Source organism: Scylla paramamosain, chromosome 13 (genome assembly GCF_035594125.1).
Source record: "Scylla paramamosain isolate STU-SP2022 chromosome 13, ASM3559412v1, whole genome shotgun sequence".
In the NCBI taxonomy this organism is placed as follows: domain Eukaryota; kingdom Metazoa; phylum Arthropoda; class Malacostraca; order Decapoda; family Portunidae; genus Scylla; species Scylla paramamosain.
In genome coordinates, this window is record NC_087163.1 from 26,236,946 (window position 1) to 26,264,584 (window position 27,639).

A 27,639-nucleotide genomic window follows, 5' to 3' on the forward strand; every position below is an offset into this window, starting at 1 on the left:
GGAGTGAGAGTAACAAGACGGGAGAGAAAGACAGAGGTGGAGAGTGAAGGAGAGCAACTAAGGGTGGGGAACAAGGACAGAGAATGACGGTGAGAGAATGGCAAGGAAAAGAAAGGAAATAGACGAGAAAGACCTGACAAGGAGACGGAAAAAACGGACGAGAAATGAGACTGGTGAAAAAATAGAGAATTCTCAACGAAAAAGTAGAGACACTAATGGGAAATGAAGAAAAGAGTTAAAGAAAGATCAGAAACGCATAGATCAAGAAAGAAGTAGAGAACGATGAAAAAACGCTGATAGAAAGAACTGACAGGAAGTGAAAAAAACGGATGATAAATGGGAGAATGGTGAAAGACGATAAACGAAAAAAGACAAAGAGTTAAAGAGTTAAAGAAAGATAAGAGAACAAAAATCACAGAAATAGAAAATGATGAAGAGACAATGAGGGGGAAACGGGAGACGCAAACTAGACAAGGTTAACAACTAGAACCCTTAACTGACTCAGATATTACGCAAGGAGGTGTCAGGCGGGTGCTTGGCCTCGTAGAATGACTGACTGCCTGACTGGCTGACTGATGCTGAGGTTCGTGAGTGGCAAGGCAATTCATCTTCTTCCAGTCACTTCTTGATCAAGTTTTCACCGTGCCAAATGGAGAGGAAAGACCGCCACTCGTTTGCATGGGTGAAAGAAAGGTCTTGTTTCGTCTCGTCTCTCTCTCTCTCTCTCTCTCTCTCTCTCTCTCTCTCTCTCTCTCTCTCTCTCTCTCTCTCTCTCTCTCTCTCTCTCTCTCTCTTCTTCCTTCCTTTAGCTCCCTACTTTCACTTTTCCTTCCCTTTTCTCTTCCATCATCATTTATCGCCGTCTCTCTTTTCCCTATATAGTACTTTCATTTTTCTTCTCTTCGTTTTTTTCATTAACTTCCTTCATTCATTCCTTGTTCCGTCTCCTGCTCCTTTTCTTTCTTCTTTTCCCTTTCCTTCTATTTAACTTCTCTATTCCGTTTTCTTGATCGTTCCTCTCCTATCATCTCCTTTCCTTTCTACTTCCCTTCTTTTTTTTTCCTTTCTTTCCTTCTATTACCTTAACTTATCTTCCCTTTTCTTCTCTCTCCATCTTTTCTCTTTCCTCTTCTTCTATTTTTTTCTCTCTCTTCCTCTCCCATTCGCTAAATCTCGCTGCTTCCCTCTAATTCCTTCCCTTTCTTTTCTTTCCTTTCCTTCCCTTCTTTTTACTTGCCTTTCCTTTTTCCTTTTCTTCTCTTCCCTTCCCTCCCCTTTTTCTCCCACTCTCTGACCACCTCTCGTTTTCTTCCCCTCCCTTCCCTTCCCTACCGCCCTAGTCCAGTCACTCACCATCTTCTCGTACTTCGTAGCCTTTGCTCTGAACGCCGGGGACTCGGGCACCGCCAGATCGGGCACCCAAGAGTCGCCTCGGGTCACCAGGAGCTCCCCGGAGTAACGCATCTCATCTGGAAGGAGAAAGAAGAGAACATCGGTGAGATTCTTTCGCGTTTGTCGGCTTGTGTTTGTGTGGTGCTTCTGAGGGTGACAAGATGGGAAAGAGAGAAGGATGTAATGGGAAGAAGGAAGGACAGGAGGAAGGAAGGAAAAAGGGAAAGAGATAAAGGAGGAAAAGGAAAAGAAGGAAGGAAGAAAGAAACGAACGGAGAAGGAAAGAAAGGGTGAATCTCTCTCTCTCTCTCTCTCTCTCTCTCTCTCTCTCTCTCTCTCTCTCTCTCTCTCTCTCTCTCTCTCTCTCCAGACACACTTAACCTCTTCTATCACTCTTTATCTGGCAAGGCCAGGCATTTGGTGGAAAAGTGGAGAAAAGGTGGAGGAAAGGTGGAGGAAAAGGTGGAGGGAAGGTGGAGGAAAAGGTGGAGGGAATGTACTCGTAGGTGGTTCTGCCTTCCTAGGTTACATCAAAGAGAGGTGGAGAGGTGGAGGGAATATTGAAATACGTCGCTTTACCACAGGCCCTCCACCTACATTCTCCTCCACTCCCGCCTTCCACACATTCCACTCAGGGCAAAGGGTCTTGAGAAAAAAAAAAAACATGTATTTGTCTCTATTGAAAGGAAAACAAATATATACACGGGACTGTTCCATTTCTTATACTCTCTGTCCTCTTTTTTCAGGTATTTACGCGAGCGAACTTACACACACACGCTTAGACACACACACACACACACACACACACACACACACACACAGTAGTACTTACATTTAATAGCTTCGTCCTCACTCGTCATGACTGTCGGATAAAAATAAAGAAAACTCATTAGTCTCTCTCTCTCTCTCTCTCTCTCTCTCTCTCTCTCTCTCTCTCTCTCTCTCTCTCTCTCTCTCTCTCTCTCTCTCTCTCTCTCTCTCTCTCTCTCTCTCTCTCTCTTACAAGCACAACCTCACACAGATAGATTAGCTGATAACCTTACAAGGAAAGACTTCACTTGAGCAATATGAAAAACTTAATTCATACAACATTTCCTCACGTCATTTACATTTTATCGAGTGGCAATTTTGTCTCGTTCCACTCAATTCCTTTCAATACAAGTCGTGTAAAGAGGTAAAGCGCATTTTCACTTACACTAGATTACGTTGAATTGAAAGTGACAGTGGAAGAGGAGGAAGAGGAAGAGGAGGAAGGAAGGAAGAAAGGAAGCGGTAGAGGAGAGGAAGTGAGGAAGGATGTGGTGAAGAGATAAATGCTAAGGGCGGCGGTGAAGTGGTGTTGGTGATTGCTGGTTAGTGATGGTGATGAGTGAGTGATTGGGGAGGAGGAACAGGAGGTGAGGGTGGTGGTTGTTGAGGCGGAATAGGAATGTAGATGGGGAAGGCACGGAAGAAAGAAGGGGAGAAGGTAACGTATAAAAGGAGAAGGAGAAAATAGATAATGAATGAGTTGTTTCTGTTATTATTGTCTAATTTTCTGCGCTTATACTGACCAGGAATGCGTATGATAACACCCAGAGACAAGGACTGACATTGCCACACTTCAGCCTAAGAGGTACACAAAGGCACCACTCCAGCCTCACCAAAGCACATAACACACTGACACGCCACACTAACACACATAAACACTGCCACACACTCACCAATACACAAACACTAACTCTGCTACACCAACACACATAAACACTGCCACACACTCACCAATACACAAACACTAACATTGCTACACCAACACACATAAACACAGCCATCCACCCACCAATCCAGTTTAAGCAGTACACATAGCCATGACAACGTACCCTACAAAACCCTGCTCCTTGTTCTTCGTGCGCCGAGTATGGGAATCCGTGGCCATTACTACTGACCTTGCGTGCCTCTAGACTCACCTCCGAGATACACAGCGATGCCCACGATGCCCAACACGGCGAGAATGACAAGCAGTACAGCACACCCGAACACCACGCGACACAGGCTGCGGCTGAAGTGGCGGCGGTAAGACTCCTCCGACGTGGTGGTGGACGCACTCGATCCCCACAGACTGTAGCTGCAGGAGGCGATGATGAAGTGATTAGGAGAAAGAAGAGGCTTAGAGAGGAGGAGGGCGAAGGAAAGGGAAGGATTGGAGTATGAAAGACAAGAGAAGGGATGAAGAGAGAAGAGAAAAGAAGTAAACTAGCTGCAGAAGGCGAAGAAGACTTGATTAGAAGAAAGGAAGGATGCAAAAACACGAAGGGCGAAAGAAGCAAAGGAGTGGAGTATGAAAGAAAAGAGAAGAGATGGGAAGAGAAGAGAAGTAAACTGTAGCTGAAGAAGGCGAAGACGAAAGAGTGATTAGAAGAATGAAGGAAGAGGAGGAGGAGAAGGAGGAGGAGGGAAGAGGGAGGGAAGGAGAGAAGAGATAGCGAGAAAGGGTAAGGAGGAGATTAAAATGGCTCTTAAACCTTTCACTATCATTAGTACTATCTCTCTCTCTCTCTCTCTCTCTCTCTCTCTCTCTCTCTCTCTCTCTCTCTCTCTCTCTCTCTCTCTCTCTCTCTCTCTCTCTCTCTCTCTCTCATTAATTAGCAGATGTCAAGCGTTTCTTTTCTTCTTTTTCTTCCTTGAAAGTCGCATTTTATCCTTTGGCATCCAATAATTATTACTATTACTGTTGCTATTTTTTTTTCGGAGTTACTCATTGCAAGACGCTGGAAACAGTAACATGGCGGCATTCACTCACTCACTCACTCACTCACTCACTCACTCATTCACTCACTCCTGTTTTCACTCCTTTTAATGCTCATCCCGCTTACTGAGAGAAGGGGAAAGGAATCGAGAGGAAGGAAGGAAGGAAGGAGAAATAATGGAATGGAAGTAGAGAGAGAGAGAGAGAGAGAGAGAGAGAGAGAGAGAGAGAGAGAGAGAGAGAGAGAGAGAGAGAGAGAGAGAGAGAGAGAGAGAGAGAGAGAGAGAGAGAGAGAGTGAGAGGGAACAGGAAGGTAAGATAGAGAGGGAAACTATATAGAGAGGAAGAGATATATTGAGAACGATTGGATTGAAGATGAAAAGATGATGCGTGAGACAGTGAAGAGAAAGAAAAGGAAAAAGAAGATAACAAGAGAGAGAAAGAAGGAAAGGGGGCCATGAAGGAGACACCAACAAGAAGGGAGATGAAGGAAGGAAGGAAGGTAGGGAAGGGGGAGGCACAAGGGTGAAGGACACAAGAGGGATATGAGAGTGGGTGGAGTTGAAAGGTAAGAAGGTGGAGGAATGTGAGAGGGAAAAAGCACTGTAGTGGGAGAGAGAAAAAGGATATCTTGTCGTGGAGGAACTGATGGGGTGGAGGGAAGGTACGGAGAGGGAGGGAGAGTGGAGGGTCAGTGGAGAGAGAGAGAGAGAGTGGAGGGAGGGAGAGGGCGTGAGGAAGTTTGCAAGCGAGAGAGAAGTGGAATGTTTAACCCCGAGATTGGTACTTCCGGTCCTGTTACTACTACTACTACTACTACTACTACTACTACTAATACTAATACTACTACTACTATGAGAAAAAACTGATAACTACGTAGATATGCGGACAAGACAACACGACCTTGACTCAGACCATATATATATGACAAGAAGAGGAAGCAGAAGAAGAGGAAGAGGAGGAGGAAAAGATTAAGAAGAAGAAGAAGAAGAAGAAGAAGAAGAAGAAGAAGAAGAAGAAGAAGAAGAAGAAGAAGAAGAAGAAGAAGAAGAAAAAAAAAAAGAAAAAGAAAAAGAAGAAGAAGAAGAAGAAGAAGAAGAAGAAGAAGAAGAAGAAGAAGAAGAAGAAGAAGAAGAAGAAGAAGAAGAAGAAGAAGAAGAAGAAGAAGAAAAACAACAACAACAACAACAACAACAACAACAACACAAAAACAAAAACAGCAATATTTATTACTACTACTACACACACCCACCCATCCACTAACTCACCAACCCACCCACCCATCCATCAACCCACCCACACACACACACACAAACAAAGCCCTTGAGAATTACTAATGGGAGTCGTTATGTAGAATCCAAAGGCCACAGAGACACTTGTACCAGAAAGCTCTTCCCCTCCTTCTTCCCAAGGCCGGCACTGACCACACCAGTGCCACCAGGGAGCCACACCCCCCTGGCACTCACTCACAAGGAACAGGTTAACCATTAAGACCCCAAAACAGACTGCCTGGTATTTCTTCCGCATTGTGTTTCGCTAGTTTCGTTTGCTGTGTTTGTTTTGTGAGTGTGTTGGTTCATTTGTGAGTTAGCTATACAGTGAGGAAGGTGACAGGACAAGCAGTCATTTGGAAAGTTAATATAGTCAGTTAGTCAGTCAGTTATGAAGGTGGTTAGTCAAGCAGTTAGTTAGAAAGGCAGTCAGGTGGCCAATCAGTGAGTCAGTTAGTCAGCTATGAAGGTCAAGGAGTTAGTTGGGAAGCCAGTCAAGTCAGTAAGTCAATTAGTTAGTTATGAAGGTAATGAGTCAAGCAGTTAAGTTAGACAGTCAGTCAGATAGTTAGTCAGTCTGCCAGTTAGTAAGAAATGCAAGAAGTCAAACAGTCACCTAACACACACACACACACACACACACACACACACACACACAGTCACTTATAATCAGTCCACACATCCATATTTCAACCAAGGGAGTTTTACCTGAGCGGGGTGGAGCCTGGCCTGGACACATAGCCGTAGGGAGTGAAGTCTGAGGCCGCGGTGGTGGTGGTGGTACCTCGCAGGAAGGAGACGCCATCTGCAGCCTCCTGGAAAGTGAGAAAAACGGAGAGACGTGAGTGGTGGTTGGGAAAAGTAGTGTGAGTAACTGTGGGAAAAAGAAAATATGAGTAAACATAAAGGAAAAGATGGAAATTGTGCGAATAGCTATGAAAAGAAGAAAAAAGTGAGGAAATGTAAATGCAAAAATGGAAAATGTGGTGTAAATAGTTACGGAAAAAGGAAAATGCTGCGTAAACAAAAAAAAATATATAAAATATAAAAAATGACTAGTATAAAAAAAAACAAATATAAAGGAAAGGATGAAAAAAAAAAGGACAAATAAGCTTAAAAAAGACAGCAAGCAAATAAACAGAAAAGATTAGAAAATACCGAATGAAGTTTAACCTTTAAAGAAAAAAGTCAATGTATAAATAGAAGAAAGATGAAAACAACAAGAAAAACGAAGACAAAGAAAAAAATGACGAAGCTTAAAAAAAAAAGACAAAATGTAATGAAGAAAAAAGATGAAATATTACACACGCACATAAGCATAGAGAAATAAACAAAAGCAAGATATCTATACACTTAAACAGTACTACACTCAAGTACACTTAATAACACTTACATACGAAACTCATATACGAGCCTCAATAAAAGTGACGGCCATTAGACAAATGTATAAAAAAAACAGTAATTTCACATCTTTTCTTCCCTCCTTCCTTCTCTCCTCCTCCCTCTCCTTTTTTCTCGTCTCTTTATCTCCTTCCACTCCTCCCTTTATTTCTTTTCCTCTTTCCATATCTTCTTTTTCCTTTTCCTCTCCTCATCCTTTCTTCTCTCTCTTTATGCCTTTTCTTCTCACCGTCTCCTCTTTCCCTCCTCTCTATCCATCCCTCTCCCTTTCCACCATGCGAAGGTTTACACAAGGGTGGGAGAAGAAATGGGCAGATACTGGGAGTTAAAGAGTTAATGGGAGGTTTAAGGAGGGGAGAGAGATGTCCGGAGGGGTGGGAGAGCTAATGACAGGTGGGGAGGGGCGGAGGGGAGGTGAGGGAGTAGCGTGAAGGCTGGCGTGGTCTAGATAACTTGAGAACACCGAGAACATAACAGTTAGGGGAGCCGCAACCTCTGGAAGCTAATAATTTGTACTAAGGCGAATGACACTCAGATAATAGAGACGTCAGGTAAGATGATCCTCAAGACAGATCGGCATGACGTCAAAAAGGCTTCAGGATGTTCCGATAATTTTGAAACAGTTAATGAAGAGAAAGATGGCGTAAAATTTATAGAATGGTTTTCAAAATATGACGTTACCCTCTCAGATTAGCAGGAATAAGTGACTGTAACTGCAGCCTCTTGTTTTTTTTTTTTTTAAGCTGACACAATACACGCATTTACGAATTCACACACGAGTGACCACATACGTAGACACACATACACAGTACTACTACTACTATTACTACTACTACTGCTACTACTACTACTACTACTTCCACCACCACCACCACCACTGCCAATAACAATAACACCACTGCATAAAGAAGTCACGGTCACAAGTCACGGATAAAAGTGCAAAGCTCGCCTCTTTTTCCCCCAAGTGTCCGTGACGCAGCTCGTGGCCACCTGTAATTGACTTTGACAGACTGACATTTGTTGGTTGACGCAATTAGAAGCAAAGGGTAGAGCGAGAGCAAGAGAGAGAGAGAGAGAGAGAGAGAGAGAGAGAGAGAGAGAGAGAGAGAGAGAGAGAGAGAGAGAGAGAGAGAGAGAGAGAGAGAGAGAGAGAGAGAGAGAGAGAGAGAGAGAGAGAGAGAGAGAGAGAGAGAGAGAGAGAGAGAGAGAGAGAGAGAGAGAGAGAGAGAGAGAGAGAGAGAGAGAGAGAGAGAGAGAGAGAGAGAAAAAAAAAATGTGTGTGTTGTAAGCTTCCAGTGAAAAGTTCGATTTATAGTTTTTTTTTTCCAAACTGAATCTACGTTTTATTATTATTATTATTATTATTATTATTATTATTATTATTATTATTATTATTATTATTATTTGTTATTATTATTATTATTTATTTATTTATTTATTTACTTTTTTTTCAGAGCACTGGTGGATCTAGGATGGAGTGGGTGGAGAGAGTAAGTGGGTGGAGTGGGTGGAGCGAGCCTGCAGCCTCTGATCCACGATACTAAAATAAACTTACAATATCAATGAGGACACCACAAAAGTAAACACGAGGCAAGAGAATCACTCATACCTGAACTCCTTTAAGATAGCAAACATCATAGTCTTCAGCGCCACGACTGCACGCAAACTTGAACCAGAATTGGGCTTACCTTTCAGAACGCTTTTGCTTCACTTTCTGGTGAGTGGCGAGTGAGTATTATCTTTCATTTTACTTTTCTTTTTGTTCTTCGTCTTTCATAATCCTTGGCCAGTCTCCCAATCATGTAAATAAAATGAAAAATCAAAGAGCTACGCCCAAACATTTAAAGGTAATAATTTTTCTTAATTTTTATCTATTTTTCGTCTTTTATAGTCCATGGCGAATCTCCTAATCACATGGATAAAAATGAGACATCAAAAAGCTACGCCCAGACATTATAAAGGCGATGATGAGGCTACACTTTCATAAAAGATGTTGTCACACACGAATATTCCCAACATAAATGAGTGACATTTCAATATTCATATGCCAAACAGCCTATTATATCAAATAGTCTTCATTATTGCAACGGTCCGCTTACAAAAGAAGAAGGAAAGAAAGGGTAGTTATTTCTCCCTCACAAACCAATGTTACAAACCTGGCACGCAATCATCTAAACGTAGAGAACGAAAAAAGTCACTAAAACAAAACTACAACAGTGAAGAATACAAGTGACGATACAAAAAGCACCTCATGGACTGTCCTTACAAAGCTGACAGATCTTTCATCTACACCTGCTGAATCTACATGAATTGACCATGAGTTTCAGTGACTGGATCCCTTGGCTGGAGTCCTTGGGGCGCTGCTGCGAGGAAGACAAAACACAATGGGCTAGGAGTGTATATTATTAGTCAGACAATCAGCAAAAACTAGGAAAATGCGAGTTACACATTCAAGATAAACACTTTCATATTTCAAGGCTTCTGGGTCACGAGAGCAAGAGGAGGAAGGGGAAATAAGAACATAAGAAAATAAGGAAAGCTGTGAAAAATCATGAAGCCTATAGGATGACAGTCCCTAGATGAAACATACTACTGATATTTCCACCTGTCATCCTCATCCATAAATACTCTGCAATAACAACCTAATTCCTAAGCCTATTCCACTCATCTACTAGTCTATGGGAGAGCTAATTCAGTCCTAGTCGAGTAACAGCCTCCCCTCAGTCTTAACTCCTCTGATCTGCTAATAATGTATCAGTTGTTAGCTTTTTATTCTTGACTGCCATCAGATCAAAGAACCTAAGCTTAACAGAACATAAGACAGTGGAAATGAGTGAAGGTTACTCGACTTTTGTCCACAGATGCACGCACTTCATCAGACACTTTCCATTTCAAAACAAGCGTATCTCGTTCATGTGACAGATGGATGCGTACTTTCGATAGTTTCATTTAAAAAAAAAATAAATAAATAAATAAACACGTGGATTTTGAAGGAAAAAAAGATAAAATATAGGACAGTTAAGTGTTTTATCGGCATTCGGTGAAGTGACAGATGACAAAAATAGTACGTACTTTCAACAGATACTTTCCACTTCCAAAGCCACACGAGAATCTGAGGAAGAGTTGAAATATAGGACAGTGATGTGTGCTACGGGTCACAAGTCACAACGCTGATCGGATCCGCGATTCACTTTCTTCTTCAGGGCGTGAGTTGTGAAGGGACACGGAACATGCAGAAAGACGCTGTATTTTGGTGACAGGGGAAGAGATAAATCTGAGGCATATATACACACAGACATCTTTACGAAGTCCGCGTGGAAGAAGACACACGGGCGATGGTCTTAATGGAAGAAATGGAAACATGCAGAGCGATAGCCTAATTTGGCGGCAGGAGAGAGAGATCTGAGACACAACACACACCAGTTTTTGCGAAGTCCTTGCGGTCATGGAAGGAAGAAGACACACGAGGATGTATAAATTCTCAAAACACTTAATTGTAGTCGACATAGAAAACCAAACACTTACTCTTATGAATAACTGAAGAGGGGACAAACAAGCCTAATACTCCTGCTACAGTGAGGAAAGGGAGAAGGCGAAGTAGAAGGCCGAGTAAATGAAGTAAGTGTTTTTTTTTATACTTTTCTTCCATCAGAGCAAGGCCACCACTCCCTCACGCTCACCAATCCTTGCTTAGGTTTCGAGGAAGAGAAGGAATAATAATTAAATGGGAAGCAATTAAGAGATTGTGGCGACGCGACCTTTTTGTGGTTAGTGTGTGTGTGTGTGTGTGTGTGCGTGTGTGTGTGTGCATGGTCAGTACTATGGTGTGGCGCCCATTACTTCCCCTCGTCACGCCCTTCATTCGCCTTCCTCGCCGCCGGAAAAGCAGGAAGACACGCATTGCAAGATAAATAGGAAGAAGGAGAAGGAGGAGAAGCAGGAGAGGGAGGAGAAAAAGAAGAAAACGAAAAGGGAAGAAAAAAGATTCCGTTTTTCATTCATTTATTTATCTATATAACTATTATTTTTATTTAGTAATGTCGATAACTAGGATCATATATATATTTTTTTCTTTTACTGAGTGTCTTTTCTGTTTGCTTTTAATGTTCGTGAATGCAATATTGATGAGGTTTCTCCTGTTCATCTCTCTCTCTCTCTCTCTCTCTCTCTCTCTCTCTCTCTCTCTCTCTCTCTCTCTCTCTCTCTCTCTCTCTCTCTCTCTCTCTCTCTCTCTCTCTCTCTCTCTCTCTCTCTCTCTCTCTCTCTCTCTCTCTCTCTCTCTCTCTCTCTCTCTCTCTCTCTCTCTCTCTCTCTCTCTCTCTCTCTCTCTCTCTCTCTCTCTCTCTCTCTCTCTCTCTCTCTCTCTCTCTCTCTCTCTCTCTCTCTCTCTCTCTCTCTCTCTCACACACACACACACACACACACACACACACACACACACACACACACACGACTGATATAACTTTTCTACATCCCCTAAGATAAATTCCCGTGACCCGTGGGTGACTTTCTCTCTCCGCTGGGGACCTTGAACTATCGGGGGCCAGAGTGTGATCCGAAATATTTCCCTCCGTCAGTAGTAGTAGTAGTAGTTGTAGTGGTGGTGGTGGTGGTGGTGGTGGCGGTGGTGATGGTGGTGATGGTGGTGGTGGTGGTAGTGGTGATGGTGGTGGTGGTGGTAGTGGTGCTGGTAGTAGCAGTAGTAGTAGTAGTAGTAGTAGAAGTATTATTATTATTAGTAGTAGTAGTAGGATGAGGAGGAGGAGGAGGAGGAGGAGGAGGAGGAGGAGGAGGAGGAGGAGGAGGGCATGGGGTGGAGGTTGGAGGTTAAGAAGGAAGAGGAGAAGTAAGAGGAGGACGGGTAAGGGGAGGAGAAAGAGAGGTGGAGGTTAAGAAGGAAAATGAAAAGGGGAAAAAAGGAGAAAAGGAGAAGAACACTGAGGTGGAGGTTAAGGAAGAGTAAGAGGAGGAGGAGGAGGAGGAGGAGGAGGAGGAGGAGGAGGAGGAGAATTGCAATGAGGTTGAGGTTAAGGAGGAGCACCAGAAAAAAGAAGAAGAAGAAGAAGAAGGAGGAGAAGACTAGGGATATTTACGGGAATGTTTTTGAGGAATTCTGCATCGTATTTTTCTGCATCGGCCTGAATTCCTACAGAGGTATTTGGATCGTCCCTGAGGCAAGACAAATGATGGGTGTCTGAAGGCTGCCTCCCTGACGCATCTCGCCCTGCATTTATCACGCCCCAGCCCTCGTCCCATATTCTCCTTCACCTGCAACCTCCCAATGTGTCCCGGGATAACAACAACAACACACTTTCTCTTTCCTTACCTCGGATAAAAACACTCACTCAGTCACTCTTATTTTATCTGACGTCAAGAGTTCGCCACAAGAACTGACTTGTATCAATAAATAATACTTTGTTTTGTCATCTTGCCTTCAAATCATAAGCCTCTTGCAGTTCAGATATATACGTTTTCTTTGTTCCTCCCCGAAGTACCGCTAGAAAATATACATATATACATGAATTATACAGTTTATACATGCATATATTCGTAGACTACAATCCATCACGTACCTTACATTTACCTCATTTTTTTTGTGCCTGTGCTTGGGTTTGTGTGTGCGTGCGTGCGTTCAAGTTTACCGTAAGATTCTCCACGGAGCGTCTGACGAATATAAAACGCACTGTCTTTTTTTTCTTTCATGTCTAGGTTAACTTATGAGCCACAATCCCTTGACTGTTAGTGAGATTATGACTCTTGGCTTCATTATTAGAGAAACCCAACACGTACATTACTGATCTTATAATTATAAGACAACGTACATTACAACATGAACTTGGAGCACAATTTTTCATTAATGCTGAGAGTTAACTTACGAGCATCAACTCTTTGACTGCTAGCGGCATTATGACGCTTGGCTTCATTTGAGAAACCTAACACGTTCATTACTGAGGTGAAATAAAACTACAGAAACAACGTACATTACAGTCTGAACTTGCTGTCTGAGTTAACTTACTATCATCAACTTCTTGGCTATAAGTGACATTACAACACGACCATTTGAGAAGCCCTATACATATATCGTGCTGAAATAAAACTAGAAACTACATAAGAATCTGAACTAGCAACAGACCACTTCTATCAATGCTGAAGAGTACAGAGTTAGGATATGAGCATCCTGTATCTGCCTCTCAAACTTAAATAACAAGACAACACCACCATGAAATGCAATGATCAACAAGACAAAGCCAGACTGACAAACACAATGACAACAACACATGGACCTTCAAATAAGATCAAGCAGAAAAGAAGAAGGAGGACAAGAAGAAGAAGGAGCAGTGGAAAAAGAAGGAGGATCAGAACACACACACACACACACACACACACACACACACACCTATACATATGCAAACAACGGTGACGCCTACACATAATTTCTGTTATCTGTTCCGCCAGTCGAGACACGGGATCGAGGAACGCGCTAATAATCCCTATGAAGAGGCGAGACGAAAGACACGCAAACACAACGAGGAACACTCATCTGACGGGGAGACCTGAAGTGTTGCCAGGCTCAGTAACACAGTGTTCGGGGTTCCTTATGAAAAAGAGGCGAAGAGCGTTTAAGTAGTATGATTATTGATAGATAGTGAGAGTCAGAGAGAGAGAGAGAGAGAGAGAGAGAGAGAGAGAGAGAGAGAGAGAGAGAGAGACTATGCCGTTATGTTTCCGAAAATAAGAGAAGGGAAGTTTTCATGATAGTAACTAAACTCTCTCTCTCTCTCTCTCTCTCTCTCTCTCTCTCTCTCTCTCTCTCTCTCTCTCTCTCTCTCTCTCTCTCTCTCTCTCGTTTATGATACTGAAAGTACATAAAATAGCAATTAATTATCAACATAAAAAACGAAGGGAAAACAACAATAATAACAAAACCAACAGTAATGAAAGCATAAATACGAGTAATAACGAAATAATAATAATAATAATAATAATAATAATAATAATAATAATAATAATAATAATAATAATAATAATAATAACAATAACAATAATAATAATAAAGACAGCACGCAAGAAAATAATCAGAAGTACAATAACTTTTCCAGGAAGCACGACATCCCCCAAAAGGTTCCACACCGCCCTCCTTCCCAACCAAAAACAAGTTCCCGTATTGTTCTCAGTTTTTCTTCACCTCGGACACTGCAACCGCGTGCGTCAATGAACTGTATTTATTGTATTGCACAATGGCAAGCGTGTAGTCACGAATTTACCAGTTTTTTAAGAGACCGATGTATGGATAGATAGATTTCCTTGGCAAACTTTTAACCACGTACGTGAAATTACTATATATGTATCTTTTTTTTTTTGTAACAGAAAATGTAATCGCTCTCCTTTTTTTAGTATAGAAATAAAACAGCACTGTATGAAAGGTATAAGGATTCAAACTGGAAGTAGATAAAAGTGTAATATATATGGAAAGATAGATTTTCTTCTCTTCGGAAACTTATAACTATCTGAAGTCACTATACATACGTAACAGCAATAGAAAATGTAATCACTGGAATTTTTTTTTTGGAGTGAGGAAATAAAACCGCATCGTGTGAAAGGCATGCAGCTCCAAGTCGATGAAAACATAATATAATTTTTACTCTGCATTTCAGTGAGCGCTATATGCTGCTTCTTCACATTCTTTGCCTGATTTCAAAAGTAAGCGTGTCCGCGGAGGGCGTCGCCAGGCCAGAGGCAGATAGAGGAGGGGGAGGGGAAGGCATGCACTCCACTCACGAAGACAGAAAATATTCGTAGGTTCTGGTTGGTTAGCCTCGCCAAAGACGGCTGTCAGTCAGGGAAAGTTGTGAGGCAGAGGAGGCTGAGTCGTGGGGAATCTGGCGACCTGACTCGACTCGGCTTGACTTGGCTTGACTTTTCTATGTAAGGATATGGTACACTGATAACTTGCAGATTCGTGTGCTTAAACGCTTCGTTCTCTCATAAGAATTGTTTCCTCAAGCCACAGGGATTAGACGGGTTCTCTTGTGTGCTTTTCACGTTGATGATGCAGAATTCTGGTTCAACTATCACTAGAATCATGAACTCACTCTTGAAAGCCTTAGTTACTTACACTGCACCCTGCTGGAAGGTAGTCGAGATGAGACGTAAGAATGCTTTTAGGAGTATTTTTACGAGTCGACAGTGGACAGGATAAAGACAAGGGCATTAATATTAGCTATGAAATGTTTTATCTTTCAGTATCTGTGGCAGCGTAAGAAAACAGGGATTTCAGGACAAAAGCATAATTTTACGATACTAAACGCCTTCGGTAGAGAGAGTAAAATAGAATACTCTGTACAAGAACCAAACTTTATTCATTGCCTTCAGGACAAAGACAAATCAGTGTCTCAGTGCTTTAATAAACCCACGCTTTACAACCCCAGTGACTCCAGTAAGAAAAGAAAACAAGAGCCTTCACTTTATTGGGCAGAAAGAAAACACCCACTTCACTCTCTCAATGCTTCAGAAAGAAATAACTTATAGTCTCAATGCCACGGGTAACAAATGCTTCACTTGCTCAATGTACCGAAAGAAATCCTCAACATTCATTCACAGAGACCTTCAGTGCATTTTATCAAGTCCTTCAGTACCATAATAGAATCCTTTACTGTCTATCATTCAATCCTTCAGCGCAATTATAAATTCCTTCAGTACCTTTTTTATAGAGTCCTACAGTTACTTTCATACAGTCCTTCAGTGTCTTTCATAGAGTCCTTCAGTGCCTTTCATAGAGTCCTTGAGTACCATCATAGTCCTTCACCGCCTTTCATAGAGTCCTTCAGTGTCTTCCATACAAAGAGTCCTTCAGTACCTTTCATACCAAGAGTCCTTCACTGCCTTGGATACGGAATGCCCTACTTAACTGAATGCTCTTGGCCGCCTCACATCCTGCCTGATGCTCTCCTTCCTCCACTCACCCCCGCGAGGAAGCAGCAGCATTTCGCCAGGCCGGAGAGGTGCTTTAGCGGAACTTCAACAGACCGCCACATCCGACGCGCCGCCTCATTCCAGACGCGATGAGGAAATAAGTGAACGAATGGATGCAGCGAGGTGTTGGGATACAGGAAGGAACGCAGGAGGGGAGGCAAGAAAGAGAAGGGGGAGTATCTTTCTCTCTCTCTCTCTCTCACGCACACATACACACACATCCTCCATTGAAAAAGTGGCCATTGTTTGTATCGGAACAATGACTGGTTGGATTGGAGTATAGCTCAGCCTTCAGTCACTTATATATATATTTCGTTTTCTCAATTCGTCTTGACCTGTTAAGGAAATGTTCATGATCTGATGAGGAAATGAAGTATGAGTTACGCGTCTCTCACTGGAATACTGACTGGTTTAGGTGCAGTAAATCTCTTAATATTCTATACATTTCTCTCATTTACACGTTCTGCTCTCTGGCCACGCACCTTCATCTGAACTATTCCATTAATACAGACATACCGCCACATACGTAAACGTCTTGTACAGGAAGATTGACGGGCGAAATTGCAGCTTCTATCAAACATGTTTCCTTTCTCAAATCCCCGGCAATTCAGAGGTACGTATCGTCACATCACCACACGCACACTCTTGATCATAACACTGACATGCGGAAATGGAGCGCTCATATCTATCAATCAGCTTCCCATCACGAGAATTTCCCAAGCAGTTCACCTCTATTCAGACTAACACACACATCCCTCTTCTAGCAGGATAAATATTTACTACCCTCCTGCTATCTTGAACATCTCCATTAACATACAAAAATAGAGAACTTGTATCTATCACTCAGCTTCCCATCACGAAAATCCCCCATCAAGTTCACCTCCATCAAGCCTAACACAGTGATCCCTCTTCTAGCAGGATAAACATTTGCCACACTCCTGCTCGTATCTTTCACCGAACTTCCCATCACGAGCTTCCCCCATCCAGTCCACCTCCATCCAGACGAACACAGCGACAGACAGCAGGATAAACATTTGCCACACTCCTGCTATCAAGAACACCTATCTCCGCAAAACCCTGAGTAAATATTCCCCCAGTAAACCACCGCAGAGTCGCCTTGAGGAATCTGGTTGCCGCAATACCCGACTTGAGCGACGCCCAGGAAAAATAGCGACGTGTCGAAGGTGACGGCCGCTCCTGCCTTGTGCTCTGGATCGAATAATATTTCACTGAAGCTTATGACGTGGAATAAGGAGGAGGAGGAGGAGGTTAGGGAGGTGAAGGAGGTGAAGCGGTAAGGGTACAGTCTCCGCTTCACAATGCACGCGGAAATGATACAAGTGTAGAATTTGTATATGTGTCAAAAAACCTGTTGTAAAATACCGCGGCACAAGTTCACGGTCACTGGAAGGTAGGGAGGTAAAATATACTGTGCCGTAAATGGTCTTAGTTAATTAAAGGGGAGGCTGGAAGGAACGGGAAGGAGGGGGGGGGAGGGAGAGGGAGGAGGCTGAGTGACTGAGTGTGTGTGTGTGTGTGTGTGTGTGTGTGTGTGTGTGTGTGTGTGTGTGTGTGTGTGTGTGTGTGTGTGTGTGTGTGTGTGTGTGTGTGTGTGTGTGTGTGTGTGTGTGTGTGTGTGTGTGTGTGTGTGTGTGTGTGTGTGCTGGGAACTATGTTAGAGATGTTCTGGTGGTTTTATTTCTCTCTCTCTCTCTCTCTCTCTCTCTCTCTCTCTCTCTCTCTCTCTCTCTCTCTCTCTCTCTCTCTCTCTCTCACGTAAAGCTATATTTATGGGCGGAGTATAATAAGAACATGGGAACTTGTAATACTGAACAATAAAAGTGAATTGGCAACGTGAAGTTATGAATATTACACACACACACAAACACACACACACACACACACACACACACACACACACACACACACTCGGAAAAAAAAGGATACGAATATAAACACACTACATTTAGTACTTCACTCTTCTCATATTATCATTATTATTATTATTATTATTATTATTATTATTATTATTATTATTATTATTATTATTATCATTATTATCACTATCATTATAACATCTAGTTCCTTTCAGTTCCCAAAAAAAGAACCATCTTATTACGTACACTCACCCCAGGAAGAGAAGAAACTGCCTTATGTGTCTGTGTCTTTGTGTTCCTCCCTCGATGCACCTTGCAGGCCCTAACACTCTTCCAGGAGGACAGACTCACAGTATCAACGTGGTCCTGCTCCTCGCCCCGGCCCCCAGCGCGCTCCTTGGGGCGGCTGTGGGTATGGGAGGGACGCATCTCCGGGTCGGCGGCCGAGGACCAGGAGGGGCGGTCGTTTACATCATAGGAGTGGCCCAGAGCTCTCTTCACACGGCTCATCATCCCGCCCCTGGTCTCCTCAACGCTTCCCTTTTCAAGTCACCGAGGTTTTTTTTGCAGTGAATTTAGGCGAGTTTCTTACGTCTTGGCCTTATCTCGTGGTGGGTTGGGTTATTTTTAGCGCGTCATTTCCTTGCTGTTGCTTGATCACTTGCTGATACCGCGTTGAAATCCCCAGTGAGGACTTTGGGCTCTGATCACTGGTTTGTTGTTGAAATCTCCAGTGGCACACAAGCAGGATTTGGATTACTTGCTACTTCTTTGTTGAAATCACCAAGTTTTTAAAAGGTTATGGTCAATGTAATCAATGTTCTCTTTCCCACATTGTTGTTTCCTTGGCATCATTGTTGGGTGTGACATTTTTACATGCTTGCAATCTTTCTGTGTCTGTCTGTCTTTCTCGGTGCTCTCAATAGCTAATGTCCATTGTGAGGAGGAGTATTGTTCTGGCAGTTTTTGTCCTGGACCCTCTTCCACCGATTACCCAACACGAACACCGCCAGCATTTCCTCGGGACGCCCTTTTTTTCTTATTTTCTATTACACAAGTTGGTTTTGAATCGCTTCTGAGTCTCACGATCTTAAACTGAAGGCGTGTGCTGGAAGCGCTGAGGGGCTGGGATCGTGTCACAGGCTGAGAGAGGCAGCGACACGAGAAGCGGGAGGAACAGGGACACACCGCCTCACTGTCCTTATAACCTTGCGCGAGACTCAACTTGGCAGCGGTCACCCTCGGCACACAGGAGGACAATGTTCACGAGAATCACAAATAACTAAGTTTTGTGGAGCATTTCACTGTTTACAATGTTCTGATTTGCTCCTCAGGTCCTGGTCCTCCCCGGCGCCTCACGCTGGAGGGCTGTCACCGTCGCCCGCGAGCCTGGTAGTCGAAAATAAGGGTTGATGTTCGAGGCGAGCGAAAGGCGGCGAGGAGAGACGCGCCCGCCCGCACTGGCTAACCGAGGAAGACTGACCAGGTATGAGACTCAGCTATGCGCCGCCCGCCCCGCGCTGACACCACCACCACCGCAACCACCACCACCTCCACCGCCGCTATCACCGAGCGCCGCCCACCTCGCCGCCCCCGCAAGGGCGTGACAGCCACTCAACGCGTTAAAAAGCAAAAGTACGTGTCGGAGGGCGGTGATTTCTTAGTAAAGCATCACTCCAGTCACCACCACAGCGGAACTAAGAGTGCCACCACCCATCACAGACACACACCCACACACACACACACACACACACACACGCACACACACACACACGTGGACATTCACCCCAATATCTAAAACAACGAAGTAAGCCTGTAATCTCTCCAACATCCTTCTCTTGCAAAAATTACAGGAAGGCAAATACCGAATCCAATTTTCCTGCCAGAGCTCGACTGAAGACACGAGAGGAGCGCGAGTACCAGGTTTGGGTCTAAGAGGAGGAGTGAGTCAGTGAGTCAGGTTATTCCTTCCCTCCCGAACGCCCTCATGCCCGAGGTGGCGGCGGGACAAAGAGGTCATGCAGCTTTGGTTGACTCCGGTTAAGTGAAGAGGTAGGGGGGGTGAGATGCTTGGTCACGGTAATGCCTCTTCCTCCTCCTCCTCCTCCTCCTCCTCCTCCTCCTCCTCCTCCTCCTCCTCCTCCTCCTGCTATCTTTGTTCACCTGTCATTTCCTCCTTCACAACCAGCACCACTACCACCACCTTCTCCTCCTCTTATATACTGTTGCCTCTTCCATCTTATTCATGTCCTAACCAAAAAATTGCGTAAAGAATGACTCGAAGCAGCAAGTGTACACGGGAGTGAGAAATATACACATAAATATTCTCAAGAGTACGTGAATATAAACACCAGAGTAGTAGTTTTCGTAATGGACGTAAGCGAGTGCGTGGGTTCTTCTCCATGCCTTCAGCTATCACGCGTTTCTGTGCCAGGTAAGTATTATGGAATGCGTGTTCCTTTAGGGAAGTGTCGACCATGACCTTGGGATTTCTTTACGTCAGTGTGTGTGTGTATGTGTATACGAGCGGTGTTTTGAGGGCTGAGAGAGAGAGTGAGTGGAGGTAAGAGAGAGAGAGAGAGAGAGAGGGAGGGAGAGACGAAGAGAGAGAGAGGGACGAGTAGAATGAAACGTACAATACAGGAGTAAAAAAAAAAAGAGCATAAAAGAAACGATTCTCGCTGTTGTTGTTGTTGCTACTACTACTACTACAACTACTACTACTACTACTACTACTACTACTACTACTACTACTACTACTACTACTACTACTACTACTACTTCTATTACACACACACACACACACACACACACACACACACAAATATGGTCACTTTATTCCATGGAACAGAAAAAAAAGGGAAATCCAACGAAGGGGAAACTTATGGAAGGAGAGCAAGGGAGAGAGAGTGAAAGAAGGGAGAAGGGGGAGGGAGAGGACGGGAGGGAGCAAAAGACGAGGACACGAAGAGAAGGAGAGAGAGAAAGCCAGTCACAAAGTTACAGATAAGACAGCTGAAGGTCAATAGAGAAGGTAGAGTGAGCACCTGTCACCCTAACCTCTACCTGTATCTACTTGGGAATGGGTGAAGGAAGCCTGTGGAGGAGATAGGGGTGATAGGAGGGAGTGAAGAAATGTGTGAAGAGATGTGACGATAGAGAGAGAGAGAGAGAGAGAGAGAGAGAGAGAGAGAGAGAGAAGGGGTGAAGAAGAGTATGCGATGGGTCGTGGGATATGGGACGGAATAAGAAAGAGGAGAAACTGAGAAGTGTCTGTAGAGTAGCTTCGAATCAATAGGGAGTTATAAAAGAAGATTAGACAGATTTATGGATGGGAATTACAGGTGGAAATAAGTAGGCATGTCTTAAAACGTGTAGGCCTGATGGTTCTTGCAGCTTCCCTTGTTTTCTTACGTTCTTATGTTCTTAGAGATAAACGAAAGGAGATCTGATGTAATGAGGAGATGGATTGGAGAAGAGGATGTAAAAATAAGTGGCATGACATAAGTGGGGTGGAGACGAGAGTTATAAAATGATGAGGTGGGAATGGAGTGAATGAGGTGTGTAGTGATGAGAGAAGAATGGATGAGGAGGAGAATGGCAATACGGCAATGCGATGAGGAACGTATTGAAGTCACGGACATAAGGGAGTTTACAATACCTATTATAAATGTGACTCGTTTCCTGCGTGACCTAAATCCCTTCACCTTTAAAAGAGATAAAGGAAGAGGACTGGAAACCACACGCTGCTGGGACTCTTAATAGGGAAACAAAAAGACATAAGAACATAAGGAAACCTGCAAGATGCCACTAACTTAATTTCCTAAAGATATTAACAAGCGGTTCAATAATACAAAGAAGGAATCCATCGTATCAAATATCCATCATTGTCACTTAATTGTCACTTTTCACATATAAAACGTAATGAAAGGCAAAAAACTTAACCTTTTTCCTAATGGTATCTAGGTTATATGATGGGCGTGGGGGGTGGAAAGAGTGAGAATTAGTGAGAAAAAGAATTACGATGGTAAAAAAAACATCTAAGAAGACTTCCTGGTAGTTAGAAAATGTCACACACTCTGTTCTTCAATATACATCTGTCTACTTTTCCTTGTGAACCTGTACGTGACCTAAAGTTTTTATGAGTTTTTACTGAGACACACGACCTCCCTCACTATGATTGGGTTAGGTCACTCCTCGATACCACCACCACCACCACCAATACTACTGTTACTACCACTACTACTACTACTACTACTACTACTACTACTACTACTACTACTATTACTACTACTATTACTACTACTATTACTACTACATCACTATTACAGAAGACAATTGAAACGTCAATGACACGTAACATGTTTCGTGTTTTTCCCTTCTTTGTTTCTCTCCTCGTGTGTGTGTGTGTGTGTGTGTGTGTGTGTGTGTGTGTGTGTGTGTGTGTGTGTGTGTGTGTGTGTGTCCGATCTGACCTTCCACGCTACACTTGACATCTTGTAACCTGTTGTCTCCTCCACTTCCTCACGTATGTACACACACACACACACACACACACACACACACACACACACACACACACACACACTACTACTACTACTACTACTACTACTACTACTACCACCACCACCTCCACTTTTACTACTGCTGCTACAATTAATTCAATTTTTCCATACAAAATCTGTAATACCTGCCATTCTTCACGATAATGAAACACTGGCAAGAAACAGCTGTGAACTCAAAACAAAACCCGGTAACACTGACACAGAAACAGAACATGATCTTTGCTTCGTTACAAACTAGAGTAAAGTAAAAACGCACATATACTGTCTGTCCCTAACATCACCACAACACCACATCACCACCACACACACCACAAAGAACCTTCTGCTAATTGTTTTGAACGTCCTCTTCCTCTTTTCCTCCATATCTTCTCTTCCCTTCCTCATCCTCCCTTCCCCGAGGCGTCCCAGGAACATCACTGCAAATTACACAAGCTCGCCCTACAAGAGAAAGAAAATGAAAGAAAACGGACGCGATCATGCCTACCGAGCCGGGTCTGAAATACTAAAAACTGTCTTCACAATGCAACAATTGAAGACATTCCTGCGCATGCTCGTGTCCCTCGCTCTTAACGTTAGTACAAGCTGTAGTGAAGGTTTCCGTTGGTACTTTTATTATTTGTTCCGTATGTCAATTTTTTTACTATTATTTTACTGCTTTTCTTACTTCTTCCTTATTGCCGCCGCAAATATTTACATGAAGGTTACTCGCTTGCGTGGAAACTGAATGTGCAAGCAATACTCAGCTTTCTGGGGGTCAAGGTGTGGGTCATAATTGTATCTTAAGAGATTTGGTATGTTAGCACGTGTGTTTATTGTTGCCACGAGTGGAACATATGAGTGATACTTGTGGCATAAGAGAAAGGCGTCAGAGGAGCCAGCTAACTAGAACATAAGGGCATAACACAAGAGAAGCTACAAGAAGTCTGTGGAAAGACAAAGTTTGAATGTCACTCTTCAAAACGCAACGCAAAAATAACAAAGAAAGGAGGGAAGAATGAGTAGCATTTTATTTTTACTCGCTTCTATGAGAAAATAAATTTGAGGAAAGCCAAAAATTGAGTACCATCTTAAAACGAAACGCGAGAATATCAAAAGAAACCACACAACGATGAATAAGAACACAACAGCAAAGAAAACACAAGCAAAGAACAAACGACAACAATTTTTTTCTTTTTTTTTGCCTTGCACGAAGAACCAAACCTGTAAAAAACCCCAAAAAATAAATACCTTTCAAAACGCAACACAAGAATAACAACAGAAAACGCACAACACACACAAAAAAAAAAAAAAAACAGAACACAACAGCAGGGAAGAAAACACAAGTAGACAGCAGAGTATTTGGCGTTTACGAGGTGTTCAATCCGTGCATCTACCCGCCGGCAAACTCGTAACGCTGTAGAATATCAAAACGCCCTTGCAAGAAACGGTTCCCGCGTGTAAGTTTGTCCATTGGCACGTGCCTCCTGGTGTGTGCTGCAAAGGTCGCCTCCGCAGGGTAAAACATGGACCCTGGCTCTCTCTTTTTCTGTCTGTCTACGTCTTAGTACTCTCCCTATCTCCCTCCCTCCCTATCTGCTATCTTCTGTGTCTCTGTCTTTCTGTTTCCATCTATTTTATTCTTTCTGTCCCTCAATCTCTGTCTCTTACTCCCCCCTGTTTTGTCTCCTTCCCTTCCTACCTCCTACGTACGTTTCCTGTTATTCTCTTTCTCTCTCTGTCTTCATCTTTATCCTCTATTCTTTCTATCTTTTACTGTGTCTCCTTTTTTTCCCTGTCTTTCTTCCTACCTCCTACTTTTCTTGTCTTTCTCCCTTCCTCCTACTTTTCCTGTCTCTTTCTCTCCCTGCCTCCATCTTTAATTTCTAATCTCTCTCTCTCTCTCTCTCTCTCTCTCTCTCTCTCTCTCTCTCTCTCTCTCTCTCTCTCTCTCTCTCTCTCTCTCTCTCTCTCTCTCTCTCTCTCTCTCTCTCTCTCTCTCTCTCTCTCTCTCTCTCTCTCAACCTACGTGTGACATTTCTGGCCCCAGTATGCCCCTCACAATAGTAATAATTCTGACGTTGCCATAAAGGGAAAAGAAATCTTTGATACGAAAAAAACAAAACAGAGATAAACTGCGTGTTCCGAATTTTCTTTCTTTATTTTTCTTTTTTTCTTTTTTTTCTCGGTCCTCCAGATGAGACGTGAGTCAAATTCATCCATACTTCTTTGCTTTTTTTTTCTTTTATCTTGGTAAGGTAAAAGAATAAAGGTCAAGGTAATATTAATCAAGGTAATTAAGTAATATCCACAGGTGCGGCCATCACGAACCGAGTGTAATGATTAAAAAAAAATATTATATGAAAAGAAACAAGAGTAGAACGAATGGCAATCTTTCTTTCTTTTCTCAAAGTTTTAATTCCTCGCTAATAGAAAAGTGTTCATGACATATTTTTCCATCCTTCATTTCAAGCGTTTTCGTGTTTTCTTTGACTCTTCCTCCCATCCTGGTTCAAAATTCAATTATCGTACATACTTCCGTTTTTACATAATTTTCCACATTCTCCCTAAATTATATGCTCATAACTTATTTCCTACCTCACCTCTTTCATTACGAGTGCTTCCTTGACTCCTCCTCCCATCCTGGCATGAGGATCAATTATCTTCCTATTTTTTATAGTTTTCCACATTTCCCAAAGATAATATTGAGCTCATTACATACTTTTCCTTCCTCGTCCATTCCATTAAGAGTGTTTTCACTGATTCTTCCTTCACCCTGACATAAAAAGACAATTATCGTACCTATTTTGCCTTATAGTTTTCGATATTTCATTAAAACAACATTCACCACATACTTTTCCATTTCTTTCTTCTATTACGAGCATTTTCATTGACTCTTCCTCCTACGCTGCCATAAAAAAAAAAAAATCAATTATCTCATTCCTTTTCTTTATAACGTTCGCTAAAACAATACATTCAACACATATTTCTCCTCTCCTCTCCTCCATTACGAGTGTTTTCCGTGACTTCTCGTCTCACTCAGTCCGTCCAGTCCCTGCCCAGGCTGCTGAGGGGAGTCATCAACCCTCGCGTGCCGTGTGGACAAGGCAGTGGGGTGTGACGGGGAGTTTGTACTGATGAGCGTAAAGAGAAGCCTTATGTTTGACTTCCGAGTGTTTTGACCCTTGCCTATTTTGTGGCGAGTCTGAGGAGGAGGAGTACGAGGAGTTGGAGGAGGAGTCGGAGGAGGAGTTGGAGGAGAAAGAGAAGGAGAAGGACGAGGAAGAGAACACAAGTGAACACAAATGATGAACAAACAGCAGCAGACTTGTTAGTTCTTACGAGATTTTTTTTGTGACTAGCTAGGATAACAAAGGAGGAGGAGGAGGAGGAGGAGGAGGAGGAGGAGGAGGAGGAGGAGGAGGAGGAGGAGGAGGAGGAGGAGGAGGAGGAGGAGGACGAGGAGGAGGAGGAGAAGGAGGAGGAGGAGGAACACAAGAGGAAGGAAGAAAGGAGTGATAGTGGCGAGGGTGGAGGAGAGGGCGGTGAGGAAGAAAACAAGGAAGATGAGGATAATGATGATGACACTAACGGATACAGCATTTCCCCAAGTCATCCCCGCAGACTCCTATCCCCTCCATCATCACTACTACTGTTATCTTATCTTTTTTCCTCTTCCTTCACTCATGTGCATCTTCATCTCCCTGCAATCCCATTTTACACTTCCTCTCTTCATTCTCGCTTCGATCTGGCCTTCCTTTACAACCTGATATTTCCTTTGATCACTCTGCCAAAATCGTCCTAATTTTCCTCTATTTTTTTCCCTTCTTCACTTTCCTCTAGTTTCCTGTCTCTCCTTCATCTCATCTCTCACTATATTCCTTCCTTTAGCTTACTTTCCTTCAGCGTCATTTTCACCTCATTCATCATCACTTCCCTCACCTTTAAAAATCTTTGGCTTCACTTTCCTATAACCTTCTCCCATTCCTCACTTTCCTTCCACTTTCACCACGCTTCCATCTTCAACCTTCACCTTTTCACTTTTCTTCATCTCCCAACATGAAGATGAAACCCAACCACCCCCATTACTCCCATCACTCCCATCACCTCACACTCCTGGTGCAATGAAGGACACATCTGGTGATATGGAACACACCCCGTAATTAGTCCCCAGGTGTGATATAGGTAAAGAGAGACTCCTTTTCACACCTGTGGCTCAGTAAGGGTCACGGTTATACATTCTAACGCTGCACTTCGAGATTGTATTCCGAATATAATTTGTTTTTAAGTCATTCAACTCGTAAAGTAATATAAGTAATAGTAAGAGATATGGTAACATTAATAGTTGTCTAATTCACAAGAAAACTTACTGACTGAAGTGGTTATTTGAGTTTTCTGCATTGTAATATATTCAAGCGGTAAGAAAGTGCATCTTCAGATTGCACTAAACGGGTTTCATGCGAGGCTTTAACTTAGGATTATGTCTTGTGACAGAAAACAGACGGATGGAACGCAAGGTGAATTCAGTATTATAATTCGTGTATACAGAACGTAACATACAACTTTTAAATTCGCAGATGGCAAGACAGTGAGGTGATGAGATCGAGGCTTTAACTCGGGTTTATAAATAGAAAATATATGAACGAAACGCAAGATGAATTCAGTATGATGATTCGAGGATAGAGAGCAGCATATAACGTTAAAGGCGATAAGACGGTGAGGCAGTGAGGTGGTGAGCTACAGAAGTGAGGAGCGGCGGCCACGCGTGGGGCGACACTCACTGAGCCATCGTGTTGGGAGCCGCGGCGACCCGCTGTGGAAAACCATTAAATCAACGGCGTGATCGCTTCCCGCACCCGCTGTGGGAACTCCAAGTATTTGTTGGGGCCTTACGTACGTTACTGAGACTCCTCCTCCTCCTCCTTCTCCTCCCATGTCTTCTTCCCCTCAAGTTCCTCCAAAACGAGGTTTCCACTTCCTCGTTCCGGCGTGTCACACTGCCGCCGCCCGCTATGATAAGTACGGTAATGAACGTCTCGCCGCTGCCGCTGCCGCTGCCAGCCTCATGTTACGCCCAGGTGGCCGCGCCTCGCCTGGCTCTTGACGGTCACCTCCATCCAGGGAAGACAGCACCCCATCTCGAGTTTGTGTTTTCCCAGGCTACAGCTTCTCTCAAAACCTTGATTCCCACTCAAAGATGCGTGTCTTTTCTCCACTCGTTCCTGATCATAGTGATCCTTCCCTCTTGTATCATTCTCTCGTATTTCTCCACTTGTCTCTCCACAGATCCGCCATGAACATACTCCCTCTCTCGCTCCGTCACGGGTCTTTACCTCTTCCACGCAGGACTGCCCCGGGAGGCTGCACGGCAAGCATAGAGGCTCCTGGAGTCACTCCATCGAGCCTCGCCTTCCCATCGTGACTTGCTCCTGGAGGTTGAGCGAGGCTCCTGGGTGTGT

General features: G+C 43.3%; 1 protein-coding gene across 3 annotated transcripts in view; it reads right to left on the bottom strand.

Annotated features, from left to right (window-relative positions):
- The window catches only part of LOC135106594 (mucin-2-like), a 108,581-nt gene that overhangs the window by 12,720 nt on the left and 68,222 nt on the right, over window positions 1-27,639 (bottom strand). Inside the window, exons 1-5 of one of the 3 annotated variants that reach the window (XM_064015852.1) lie at window positions 17,886-19,675; window positions 6,097-6,203; window positions 3,339-3,496; window positions 2,225-2,254; window positions 1,354-1,469 (exon numbers count right to left, since the gene is read on the bottom strand). In XM_064015852.1, the coding sequence (XP_063871922.1) occupies window positions 1,354-1,469; window positions 2,225-2,254; window positions 3,339-3,496; window positions 6,097-6,203; window positions 17,886-18,152 (678 nt within the window). In that variant the 5' untranslated portion in view covers window positions 18,153-19,675. Of the gene's footprint in view, window positions 1-1,353; window positions 1,470-2,224; window positions 2,255-3,338; window positions 3,497-6,096; window positions 6,204-17,885; window positions 19,676-27,639 lie in introns of those variants that run through there. The other 2 variants (XM_064015853.1, XM_064015854.1) reach the window with 2 other exon arrangements.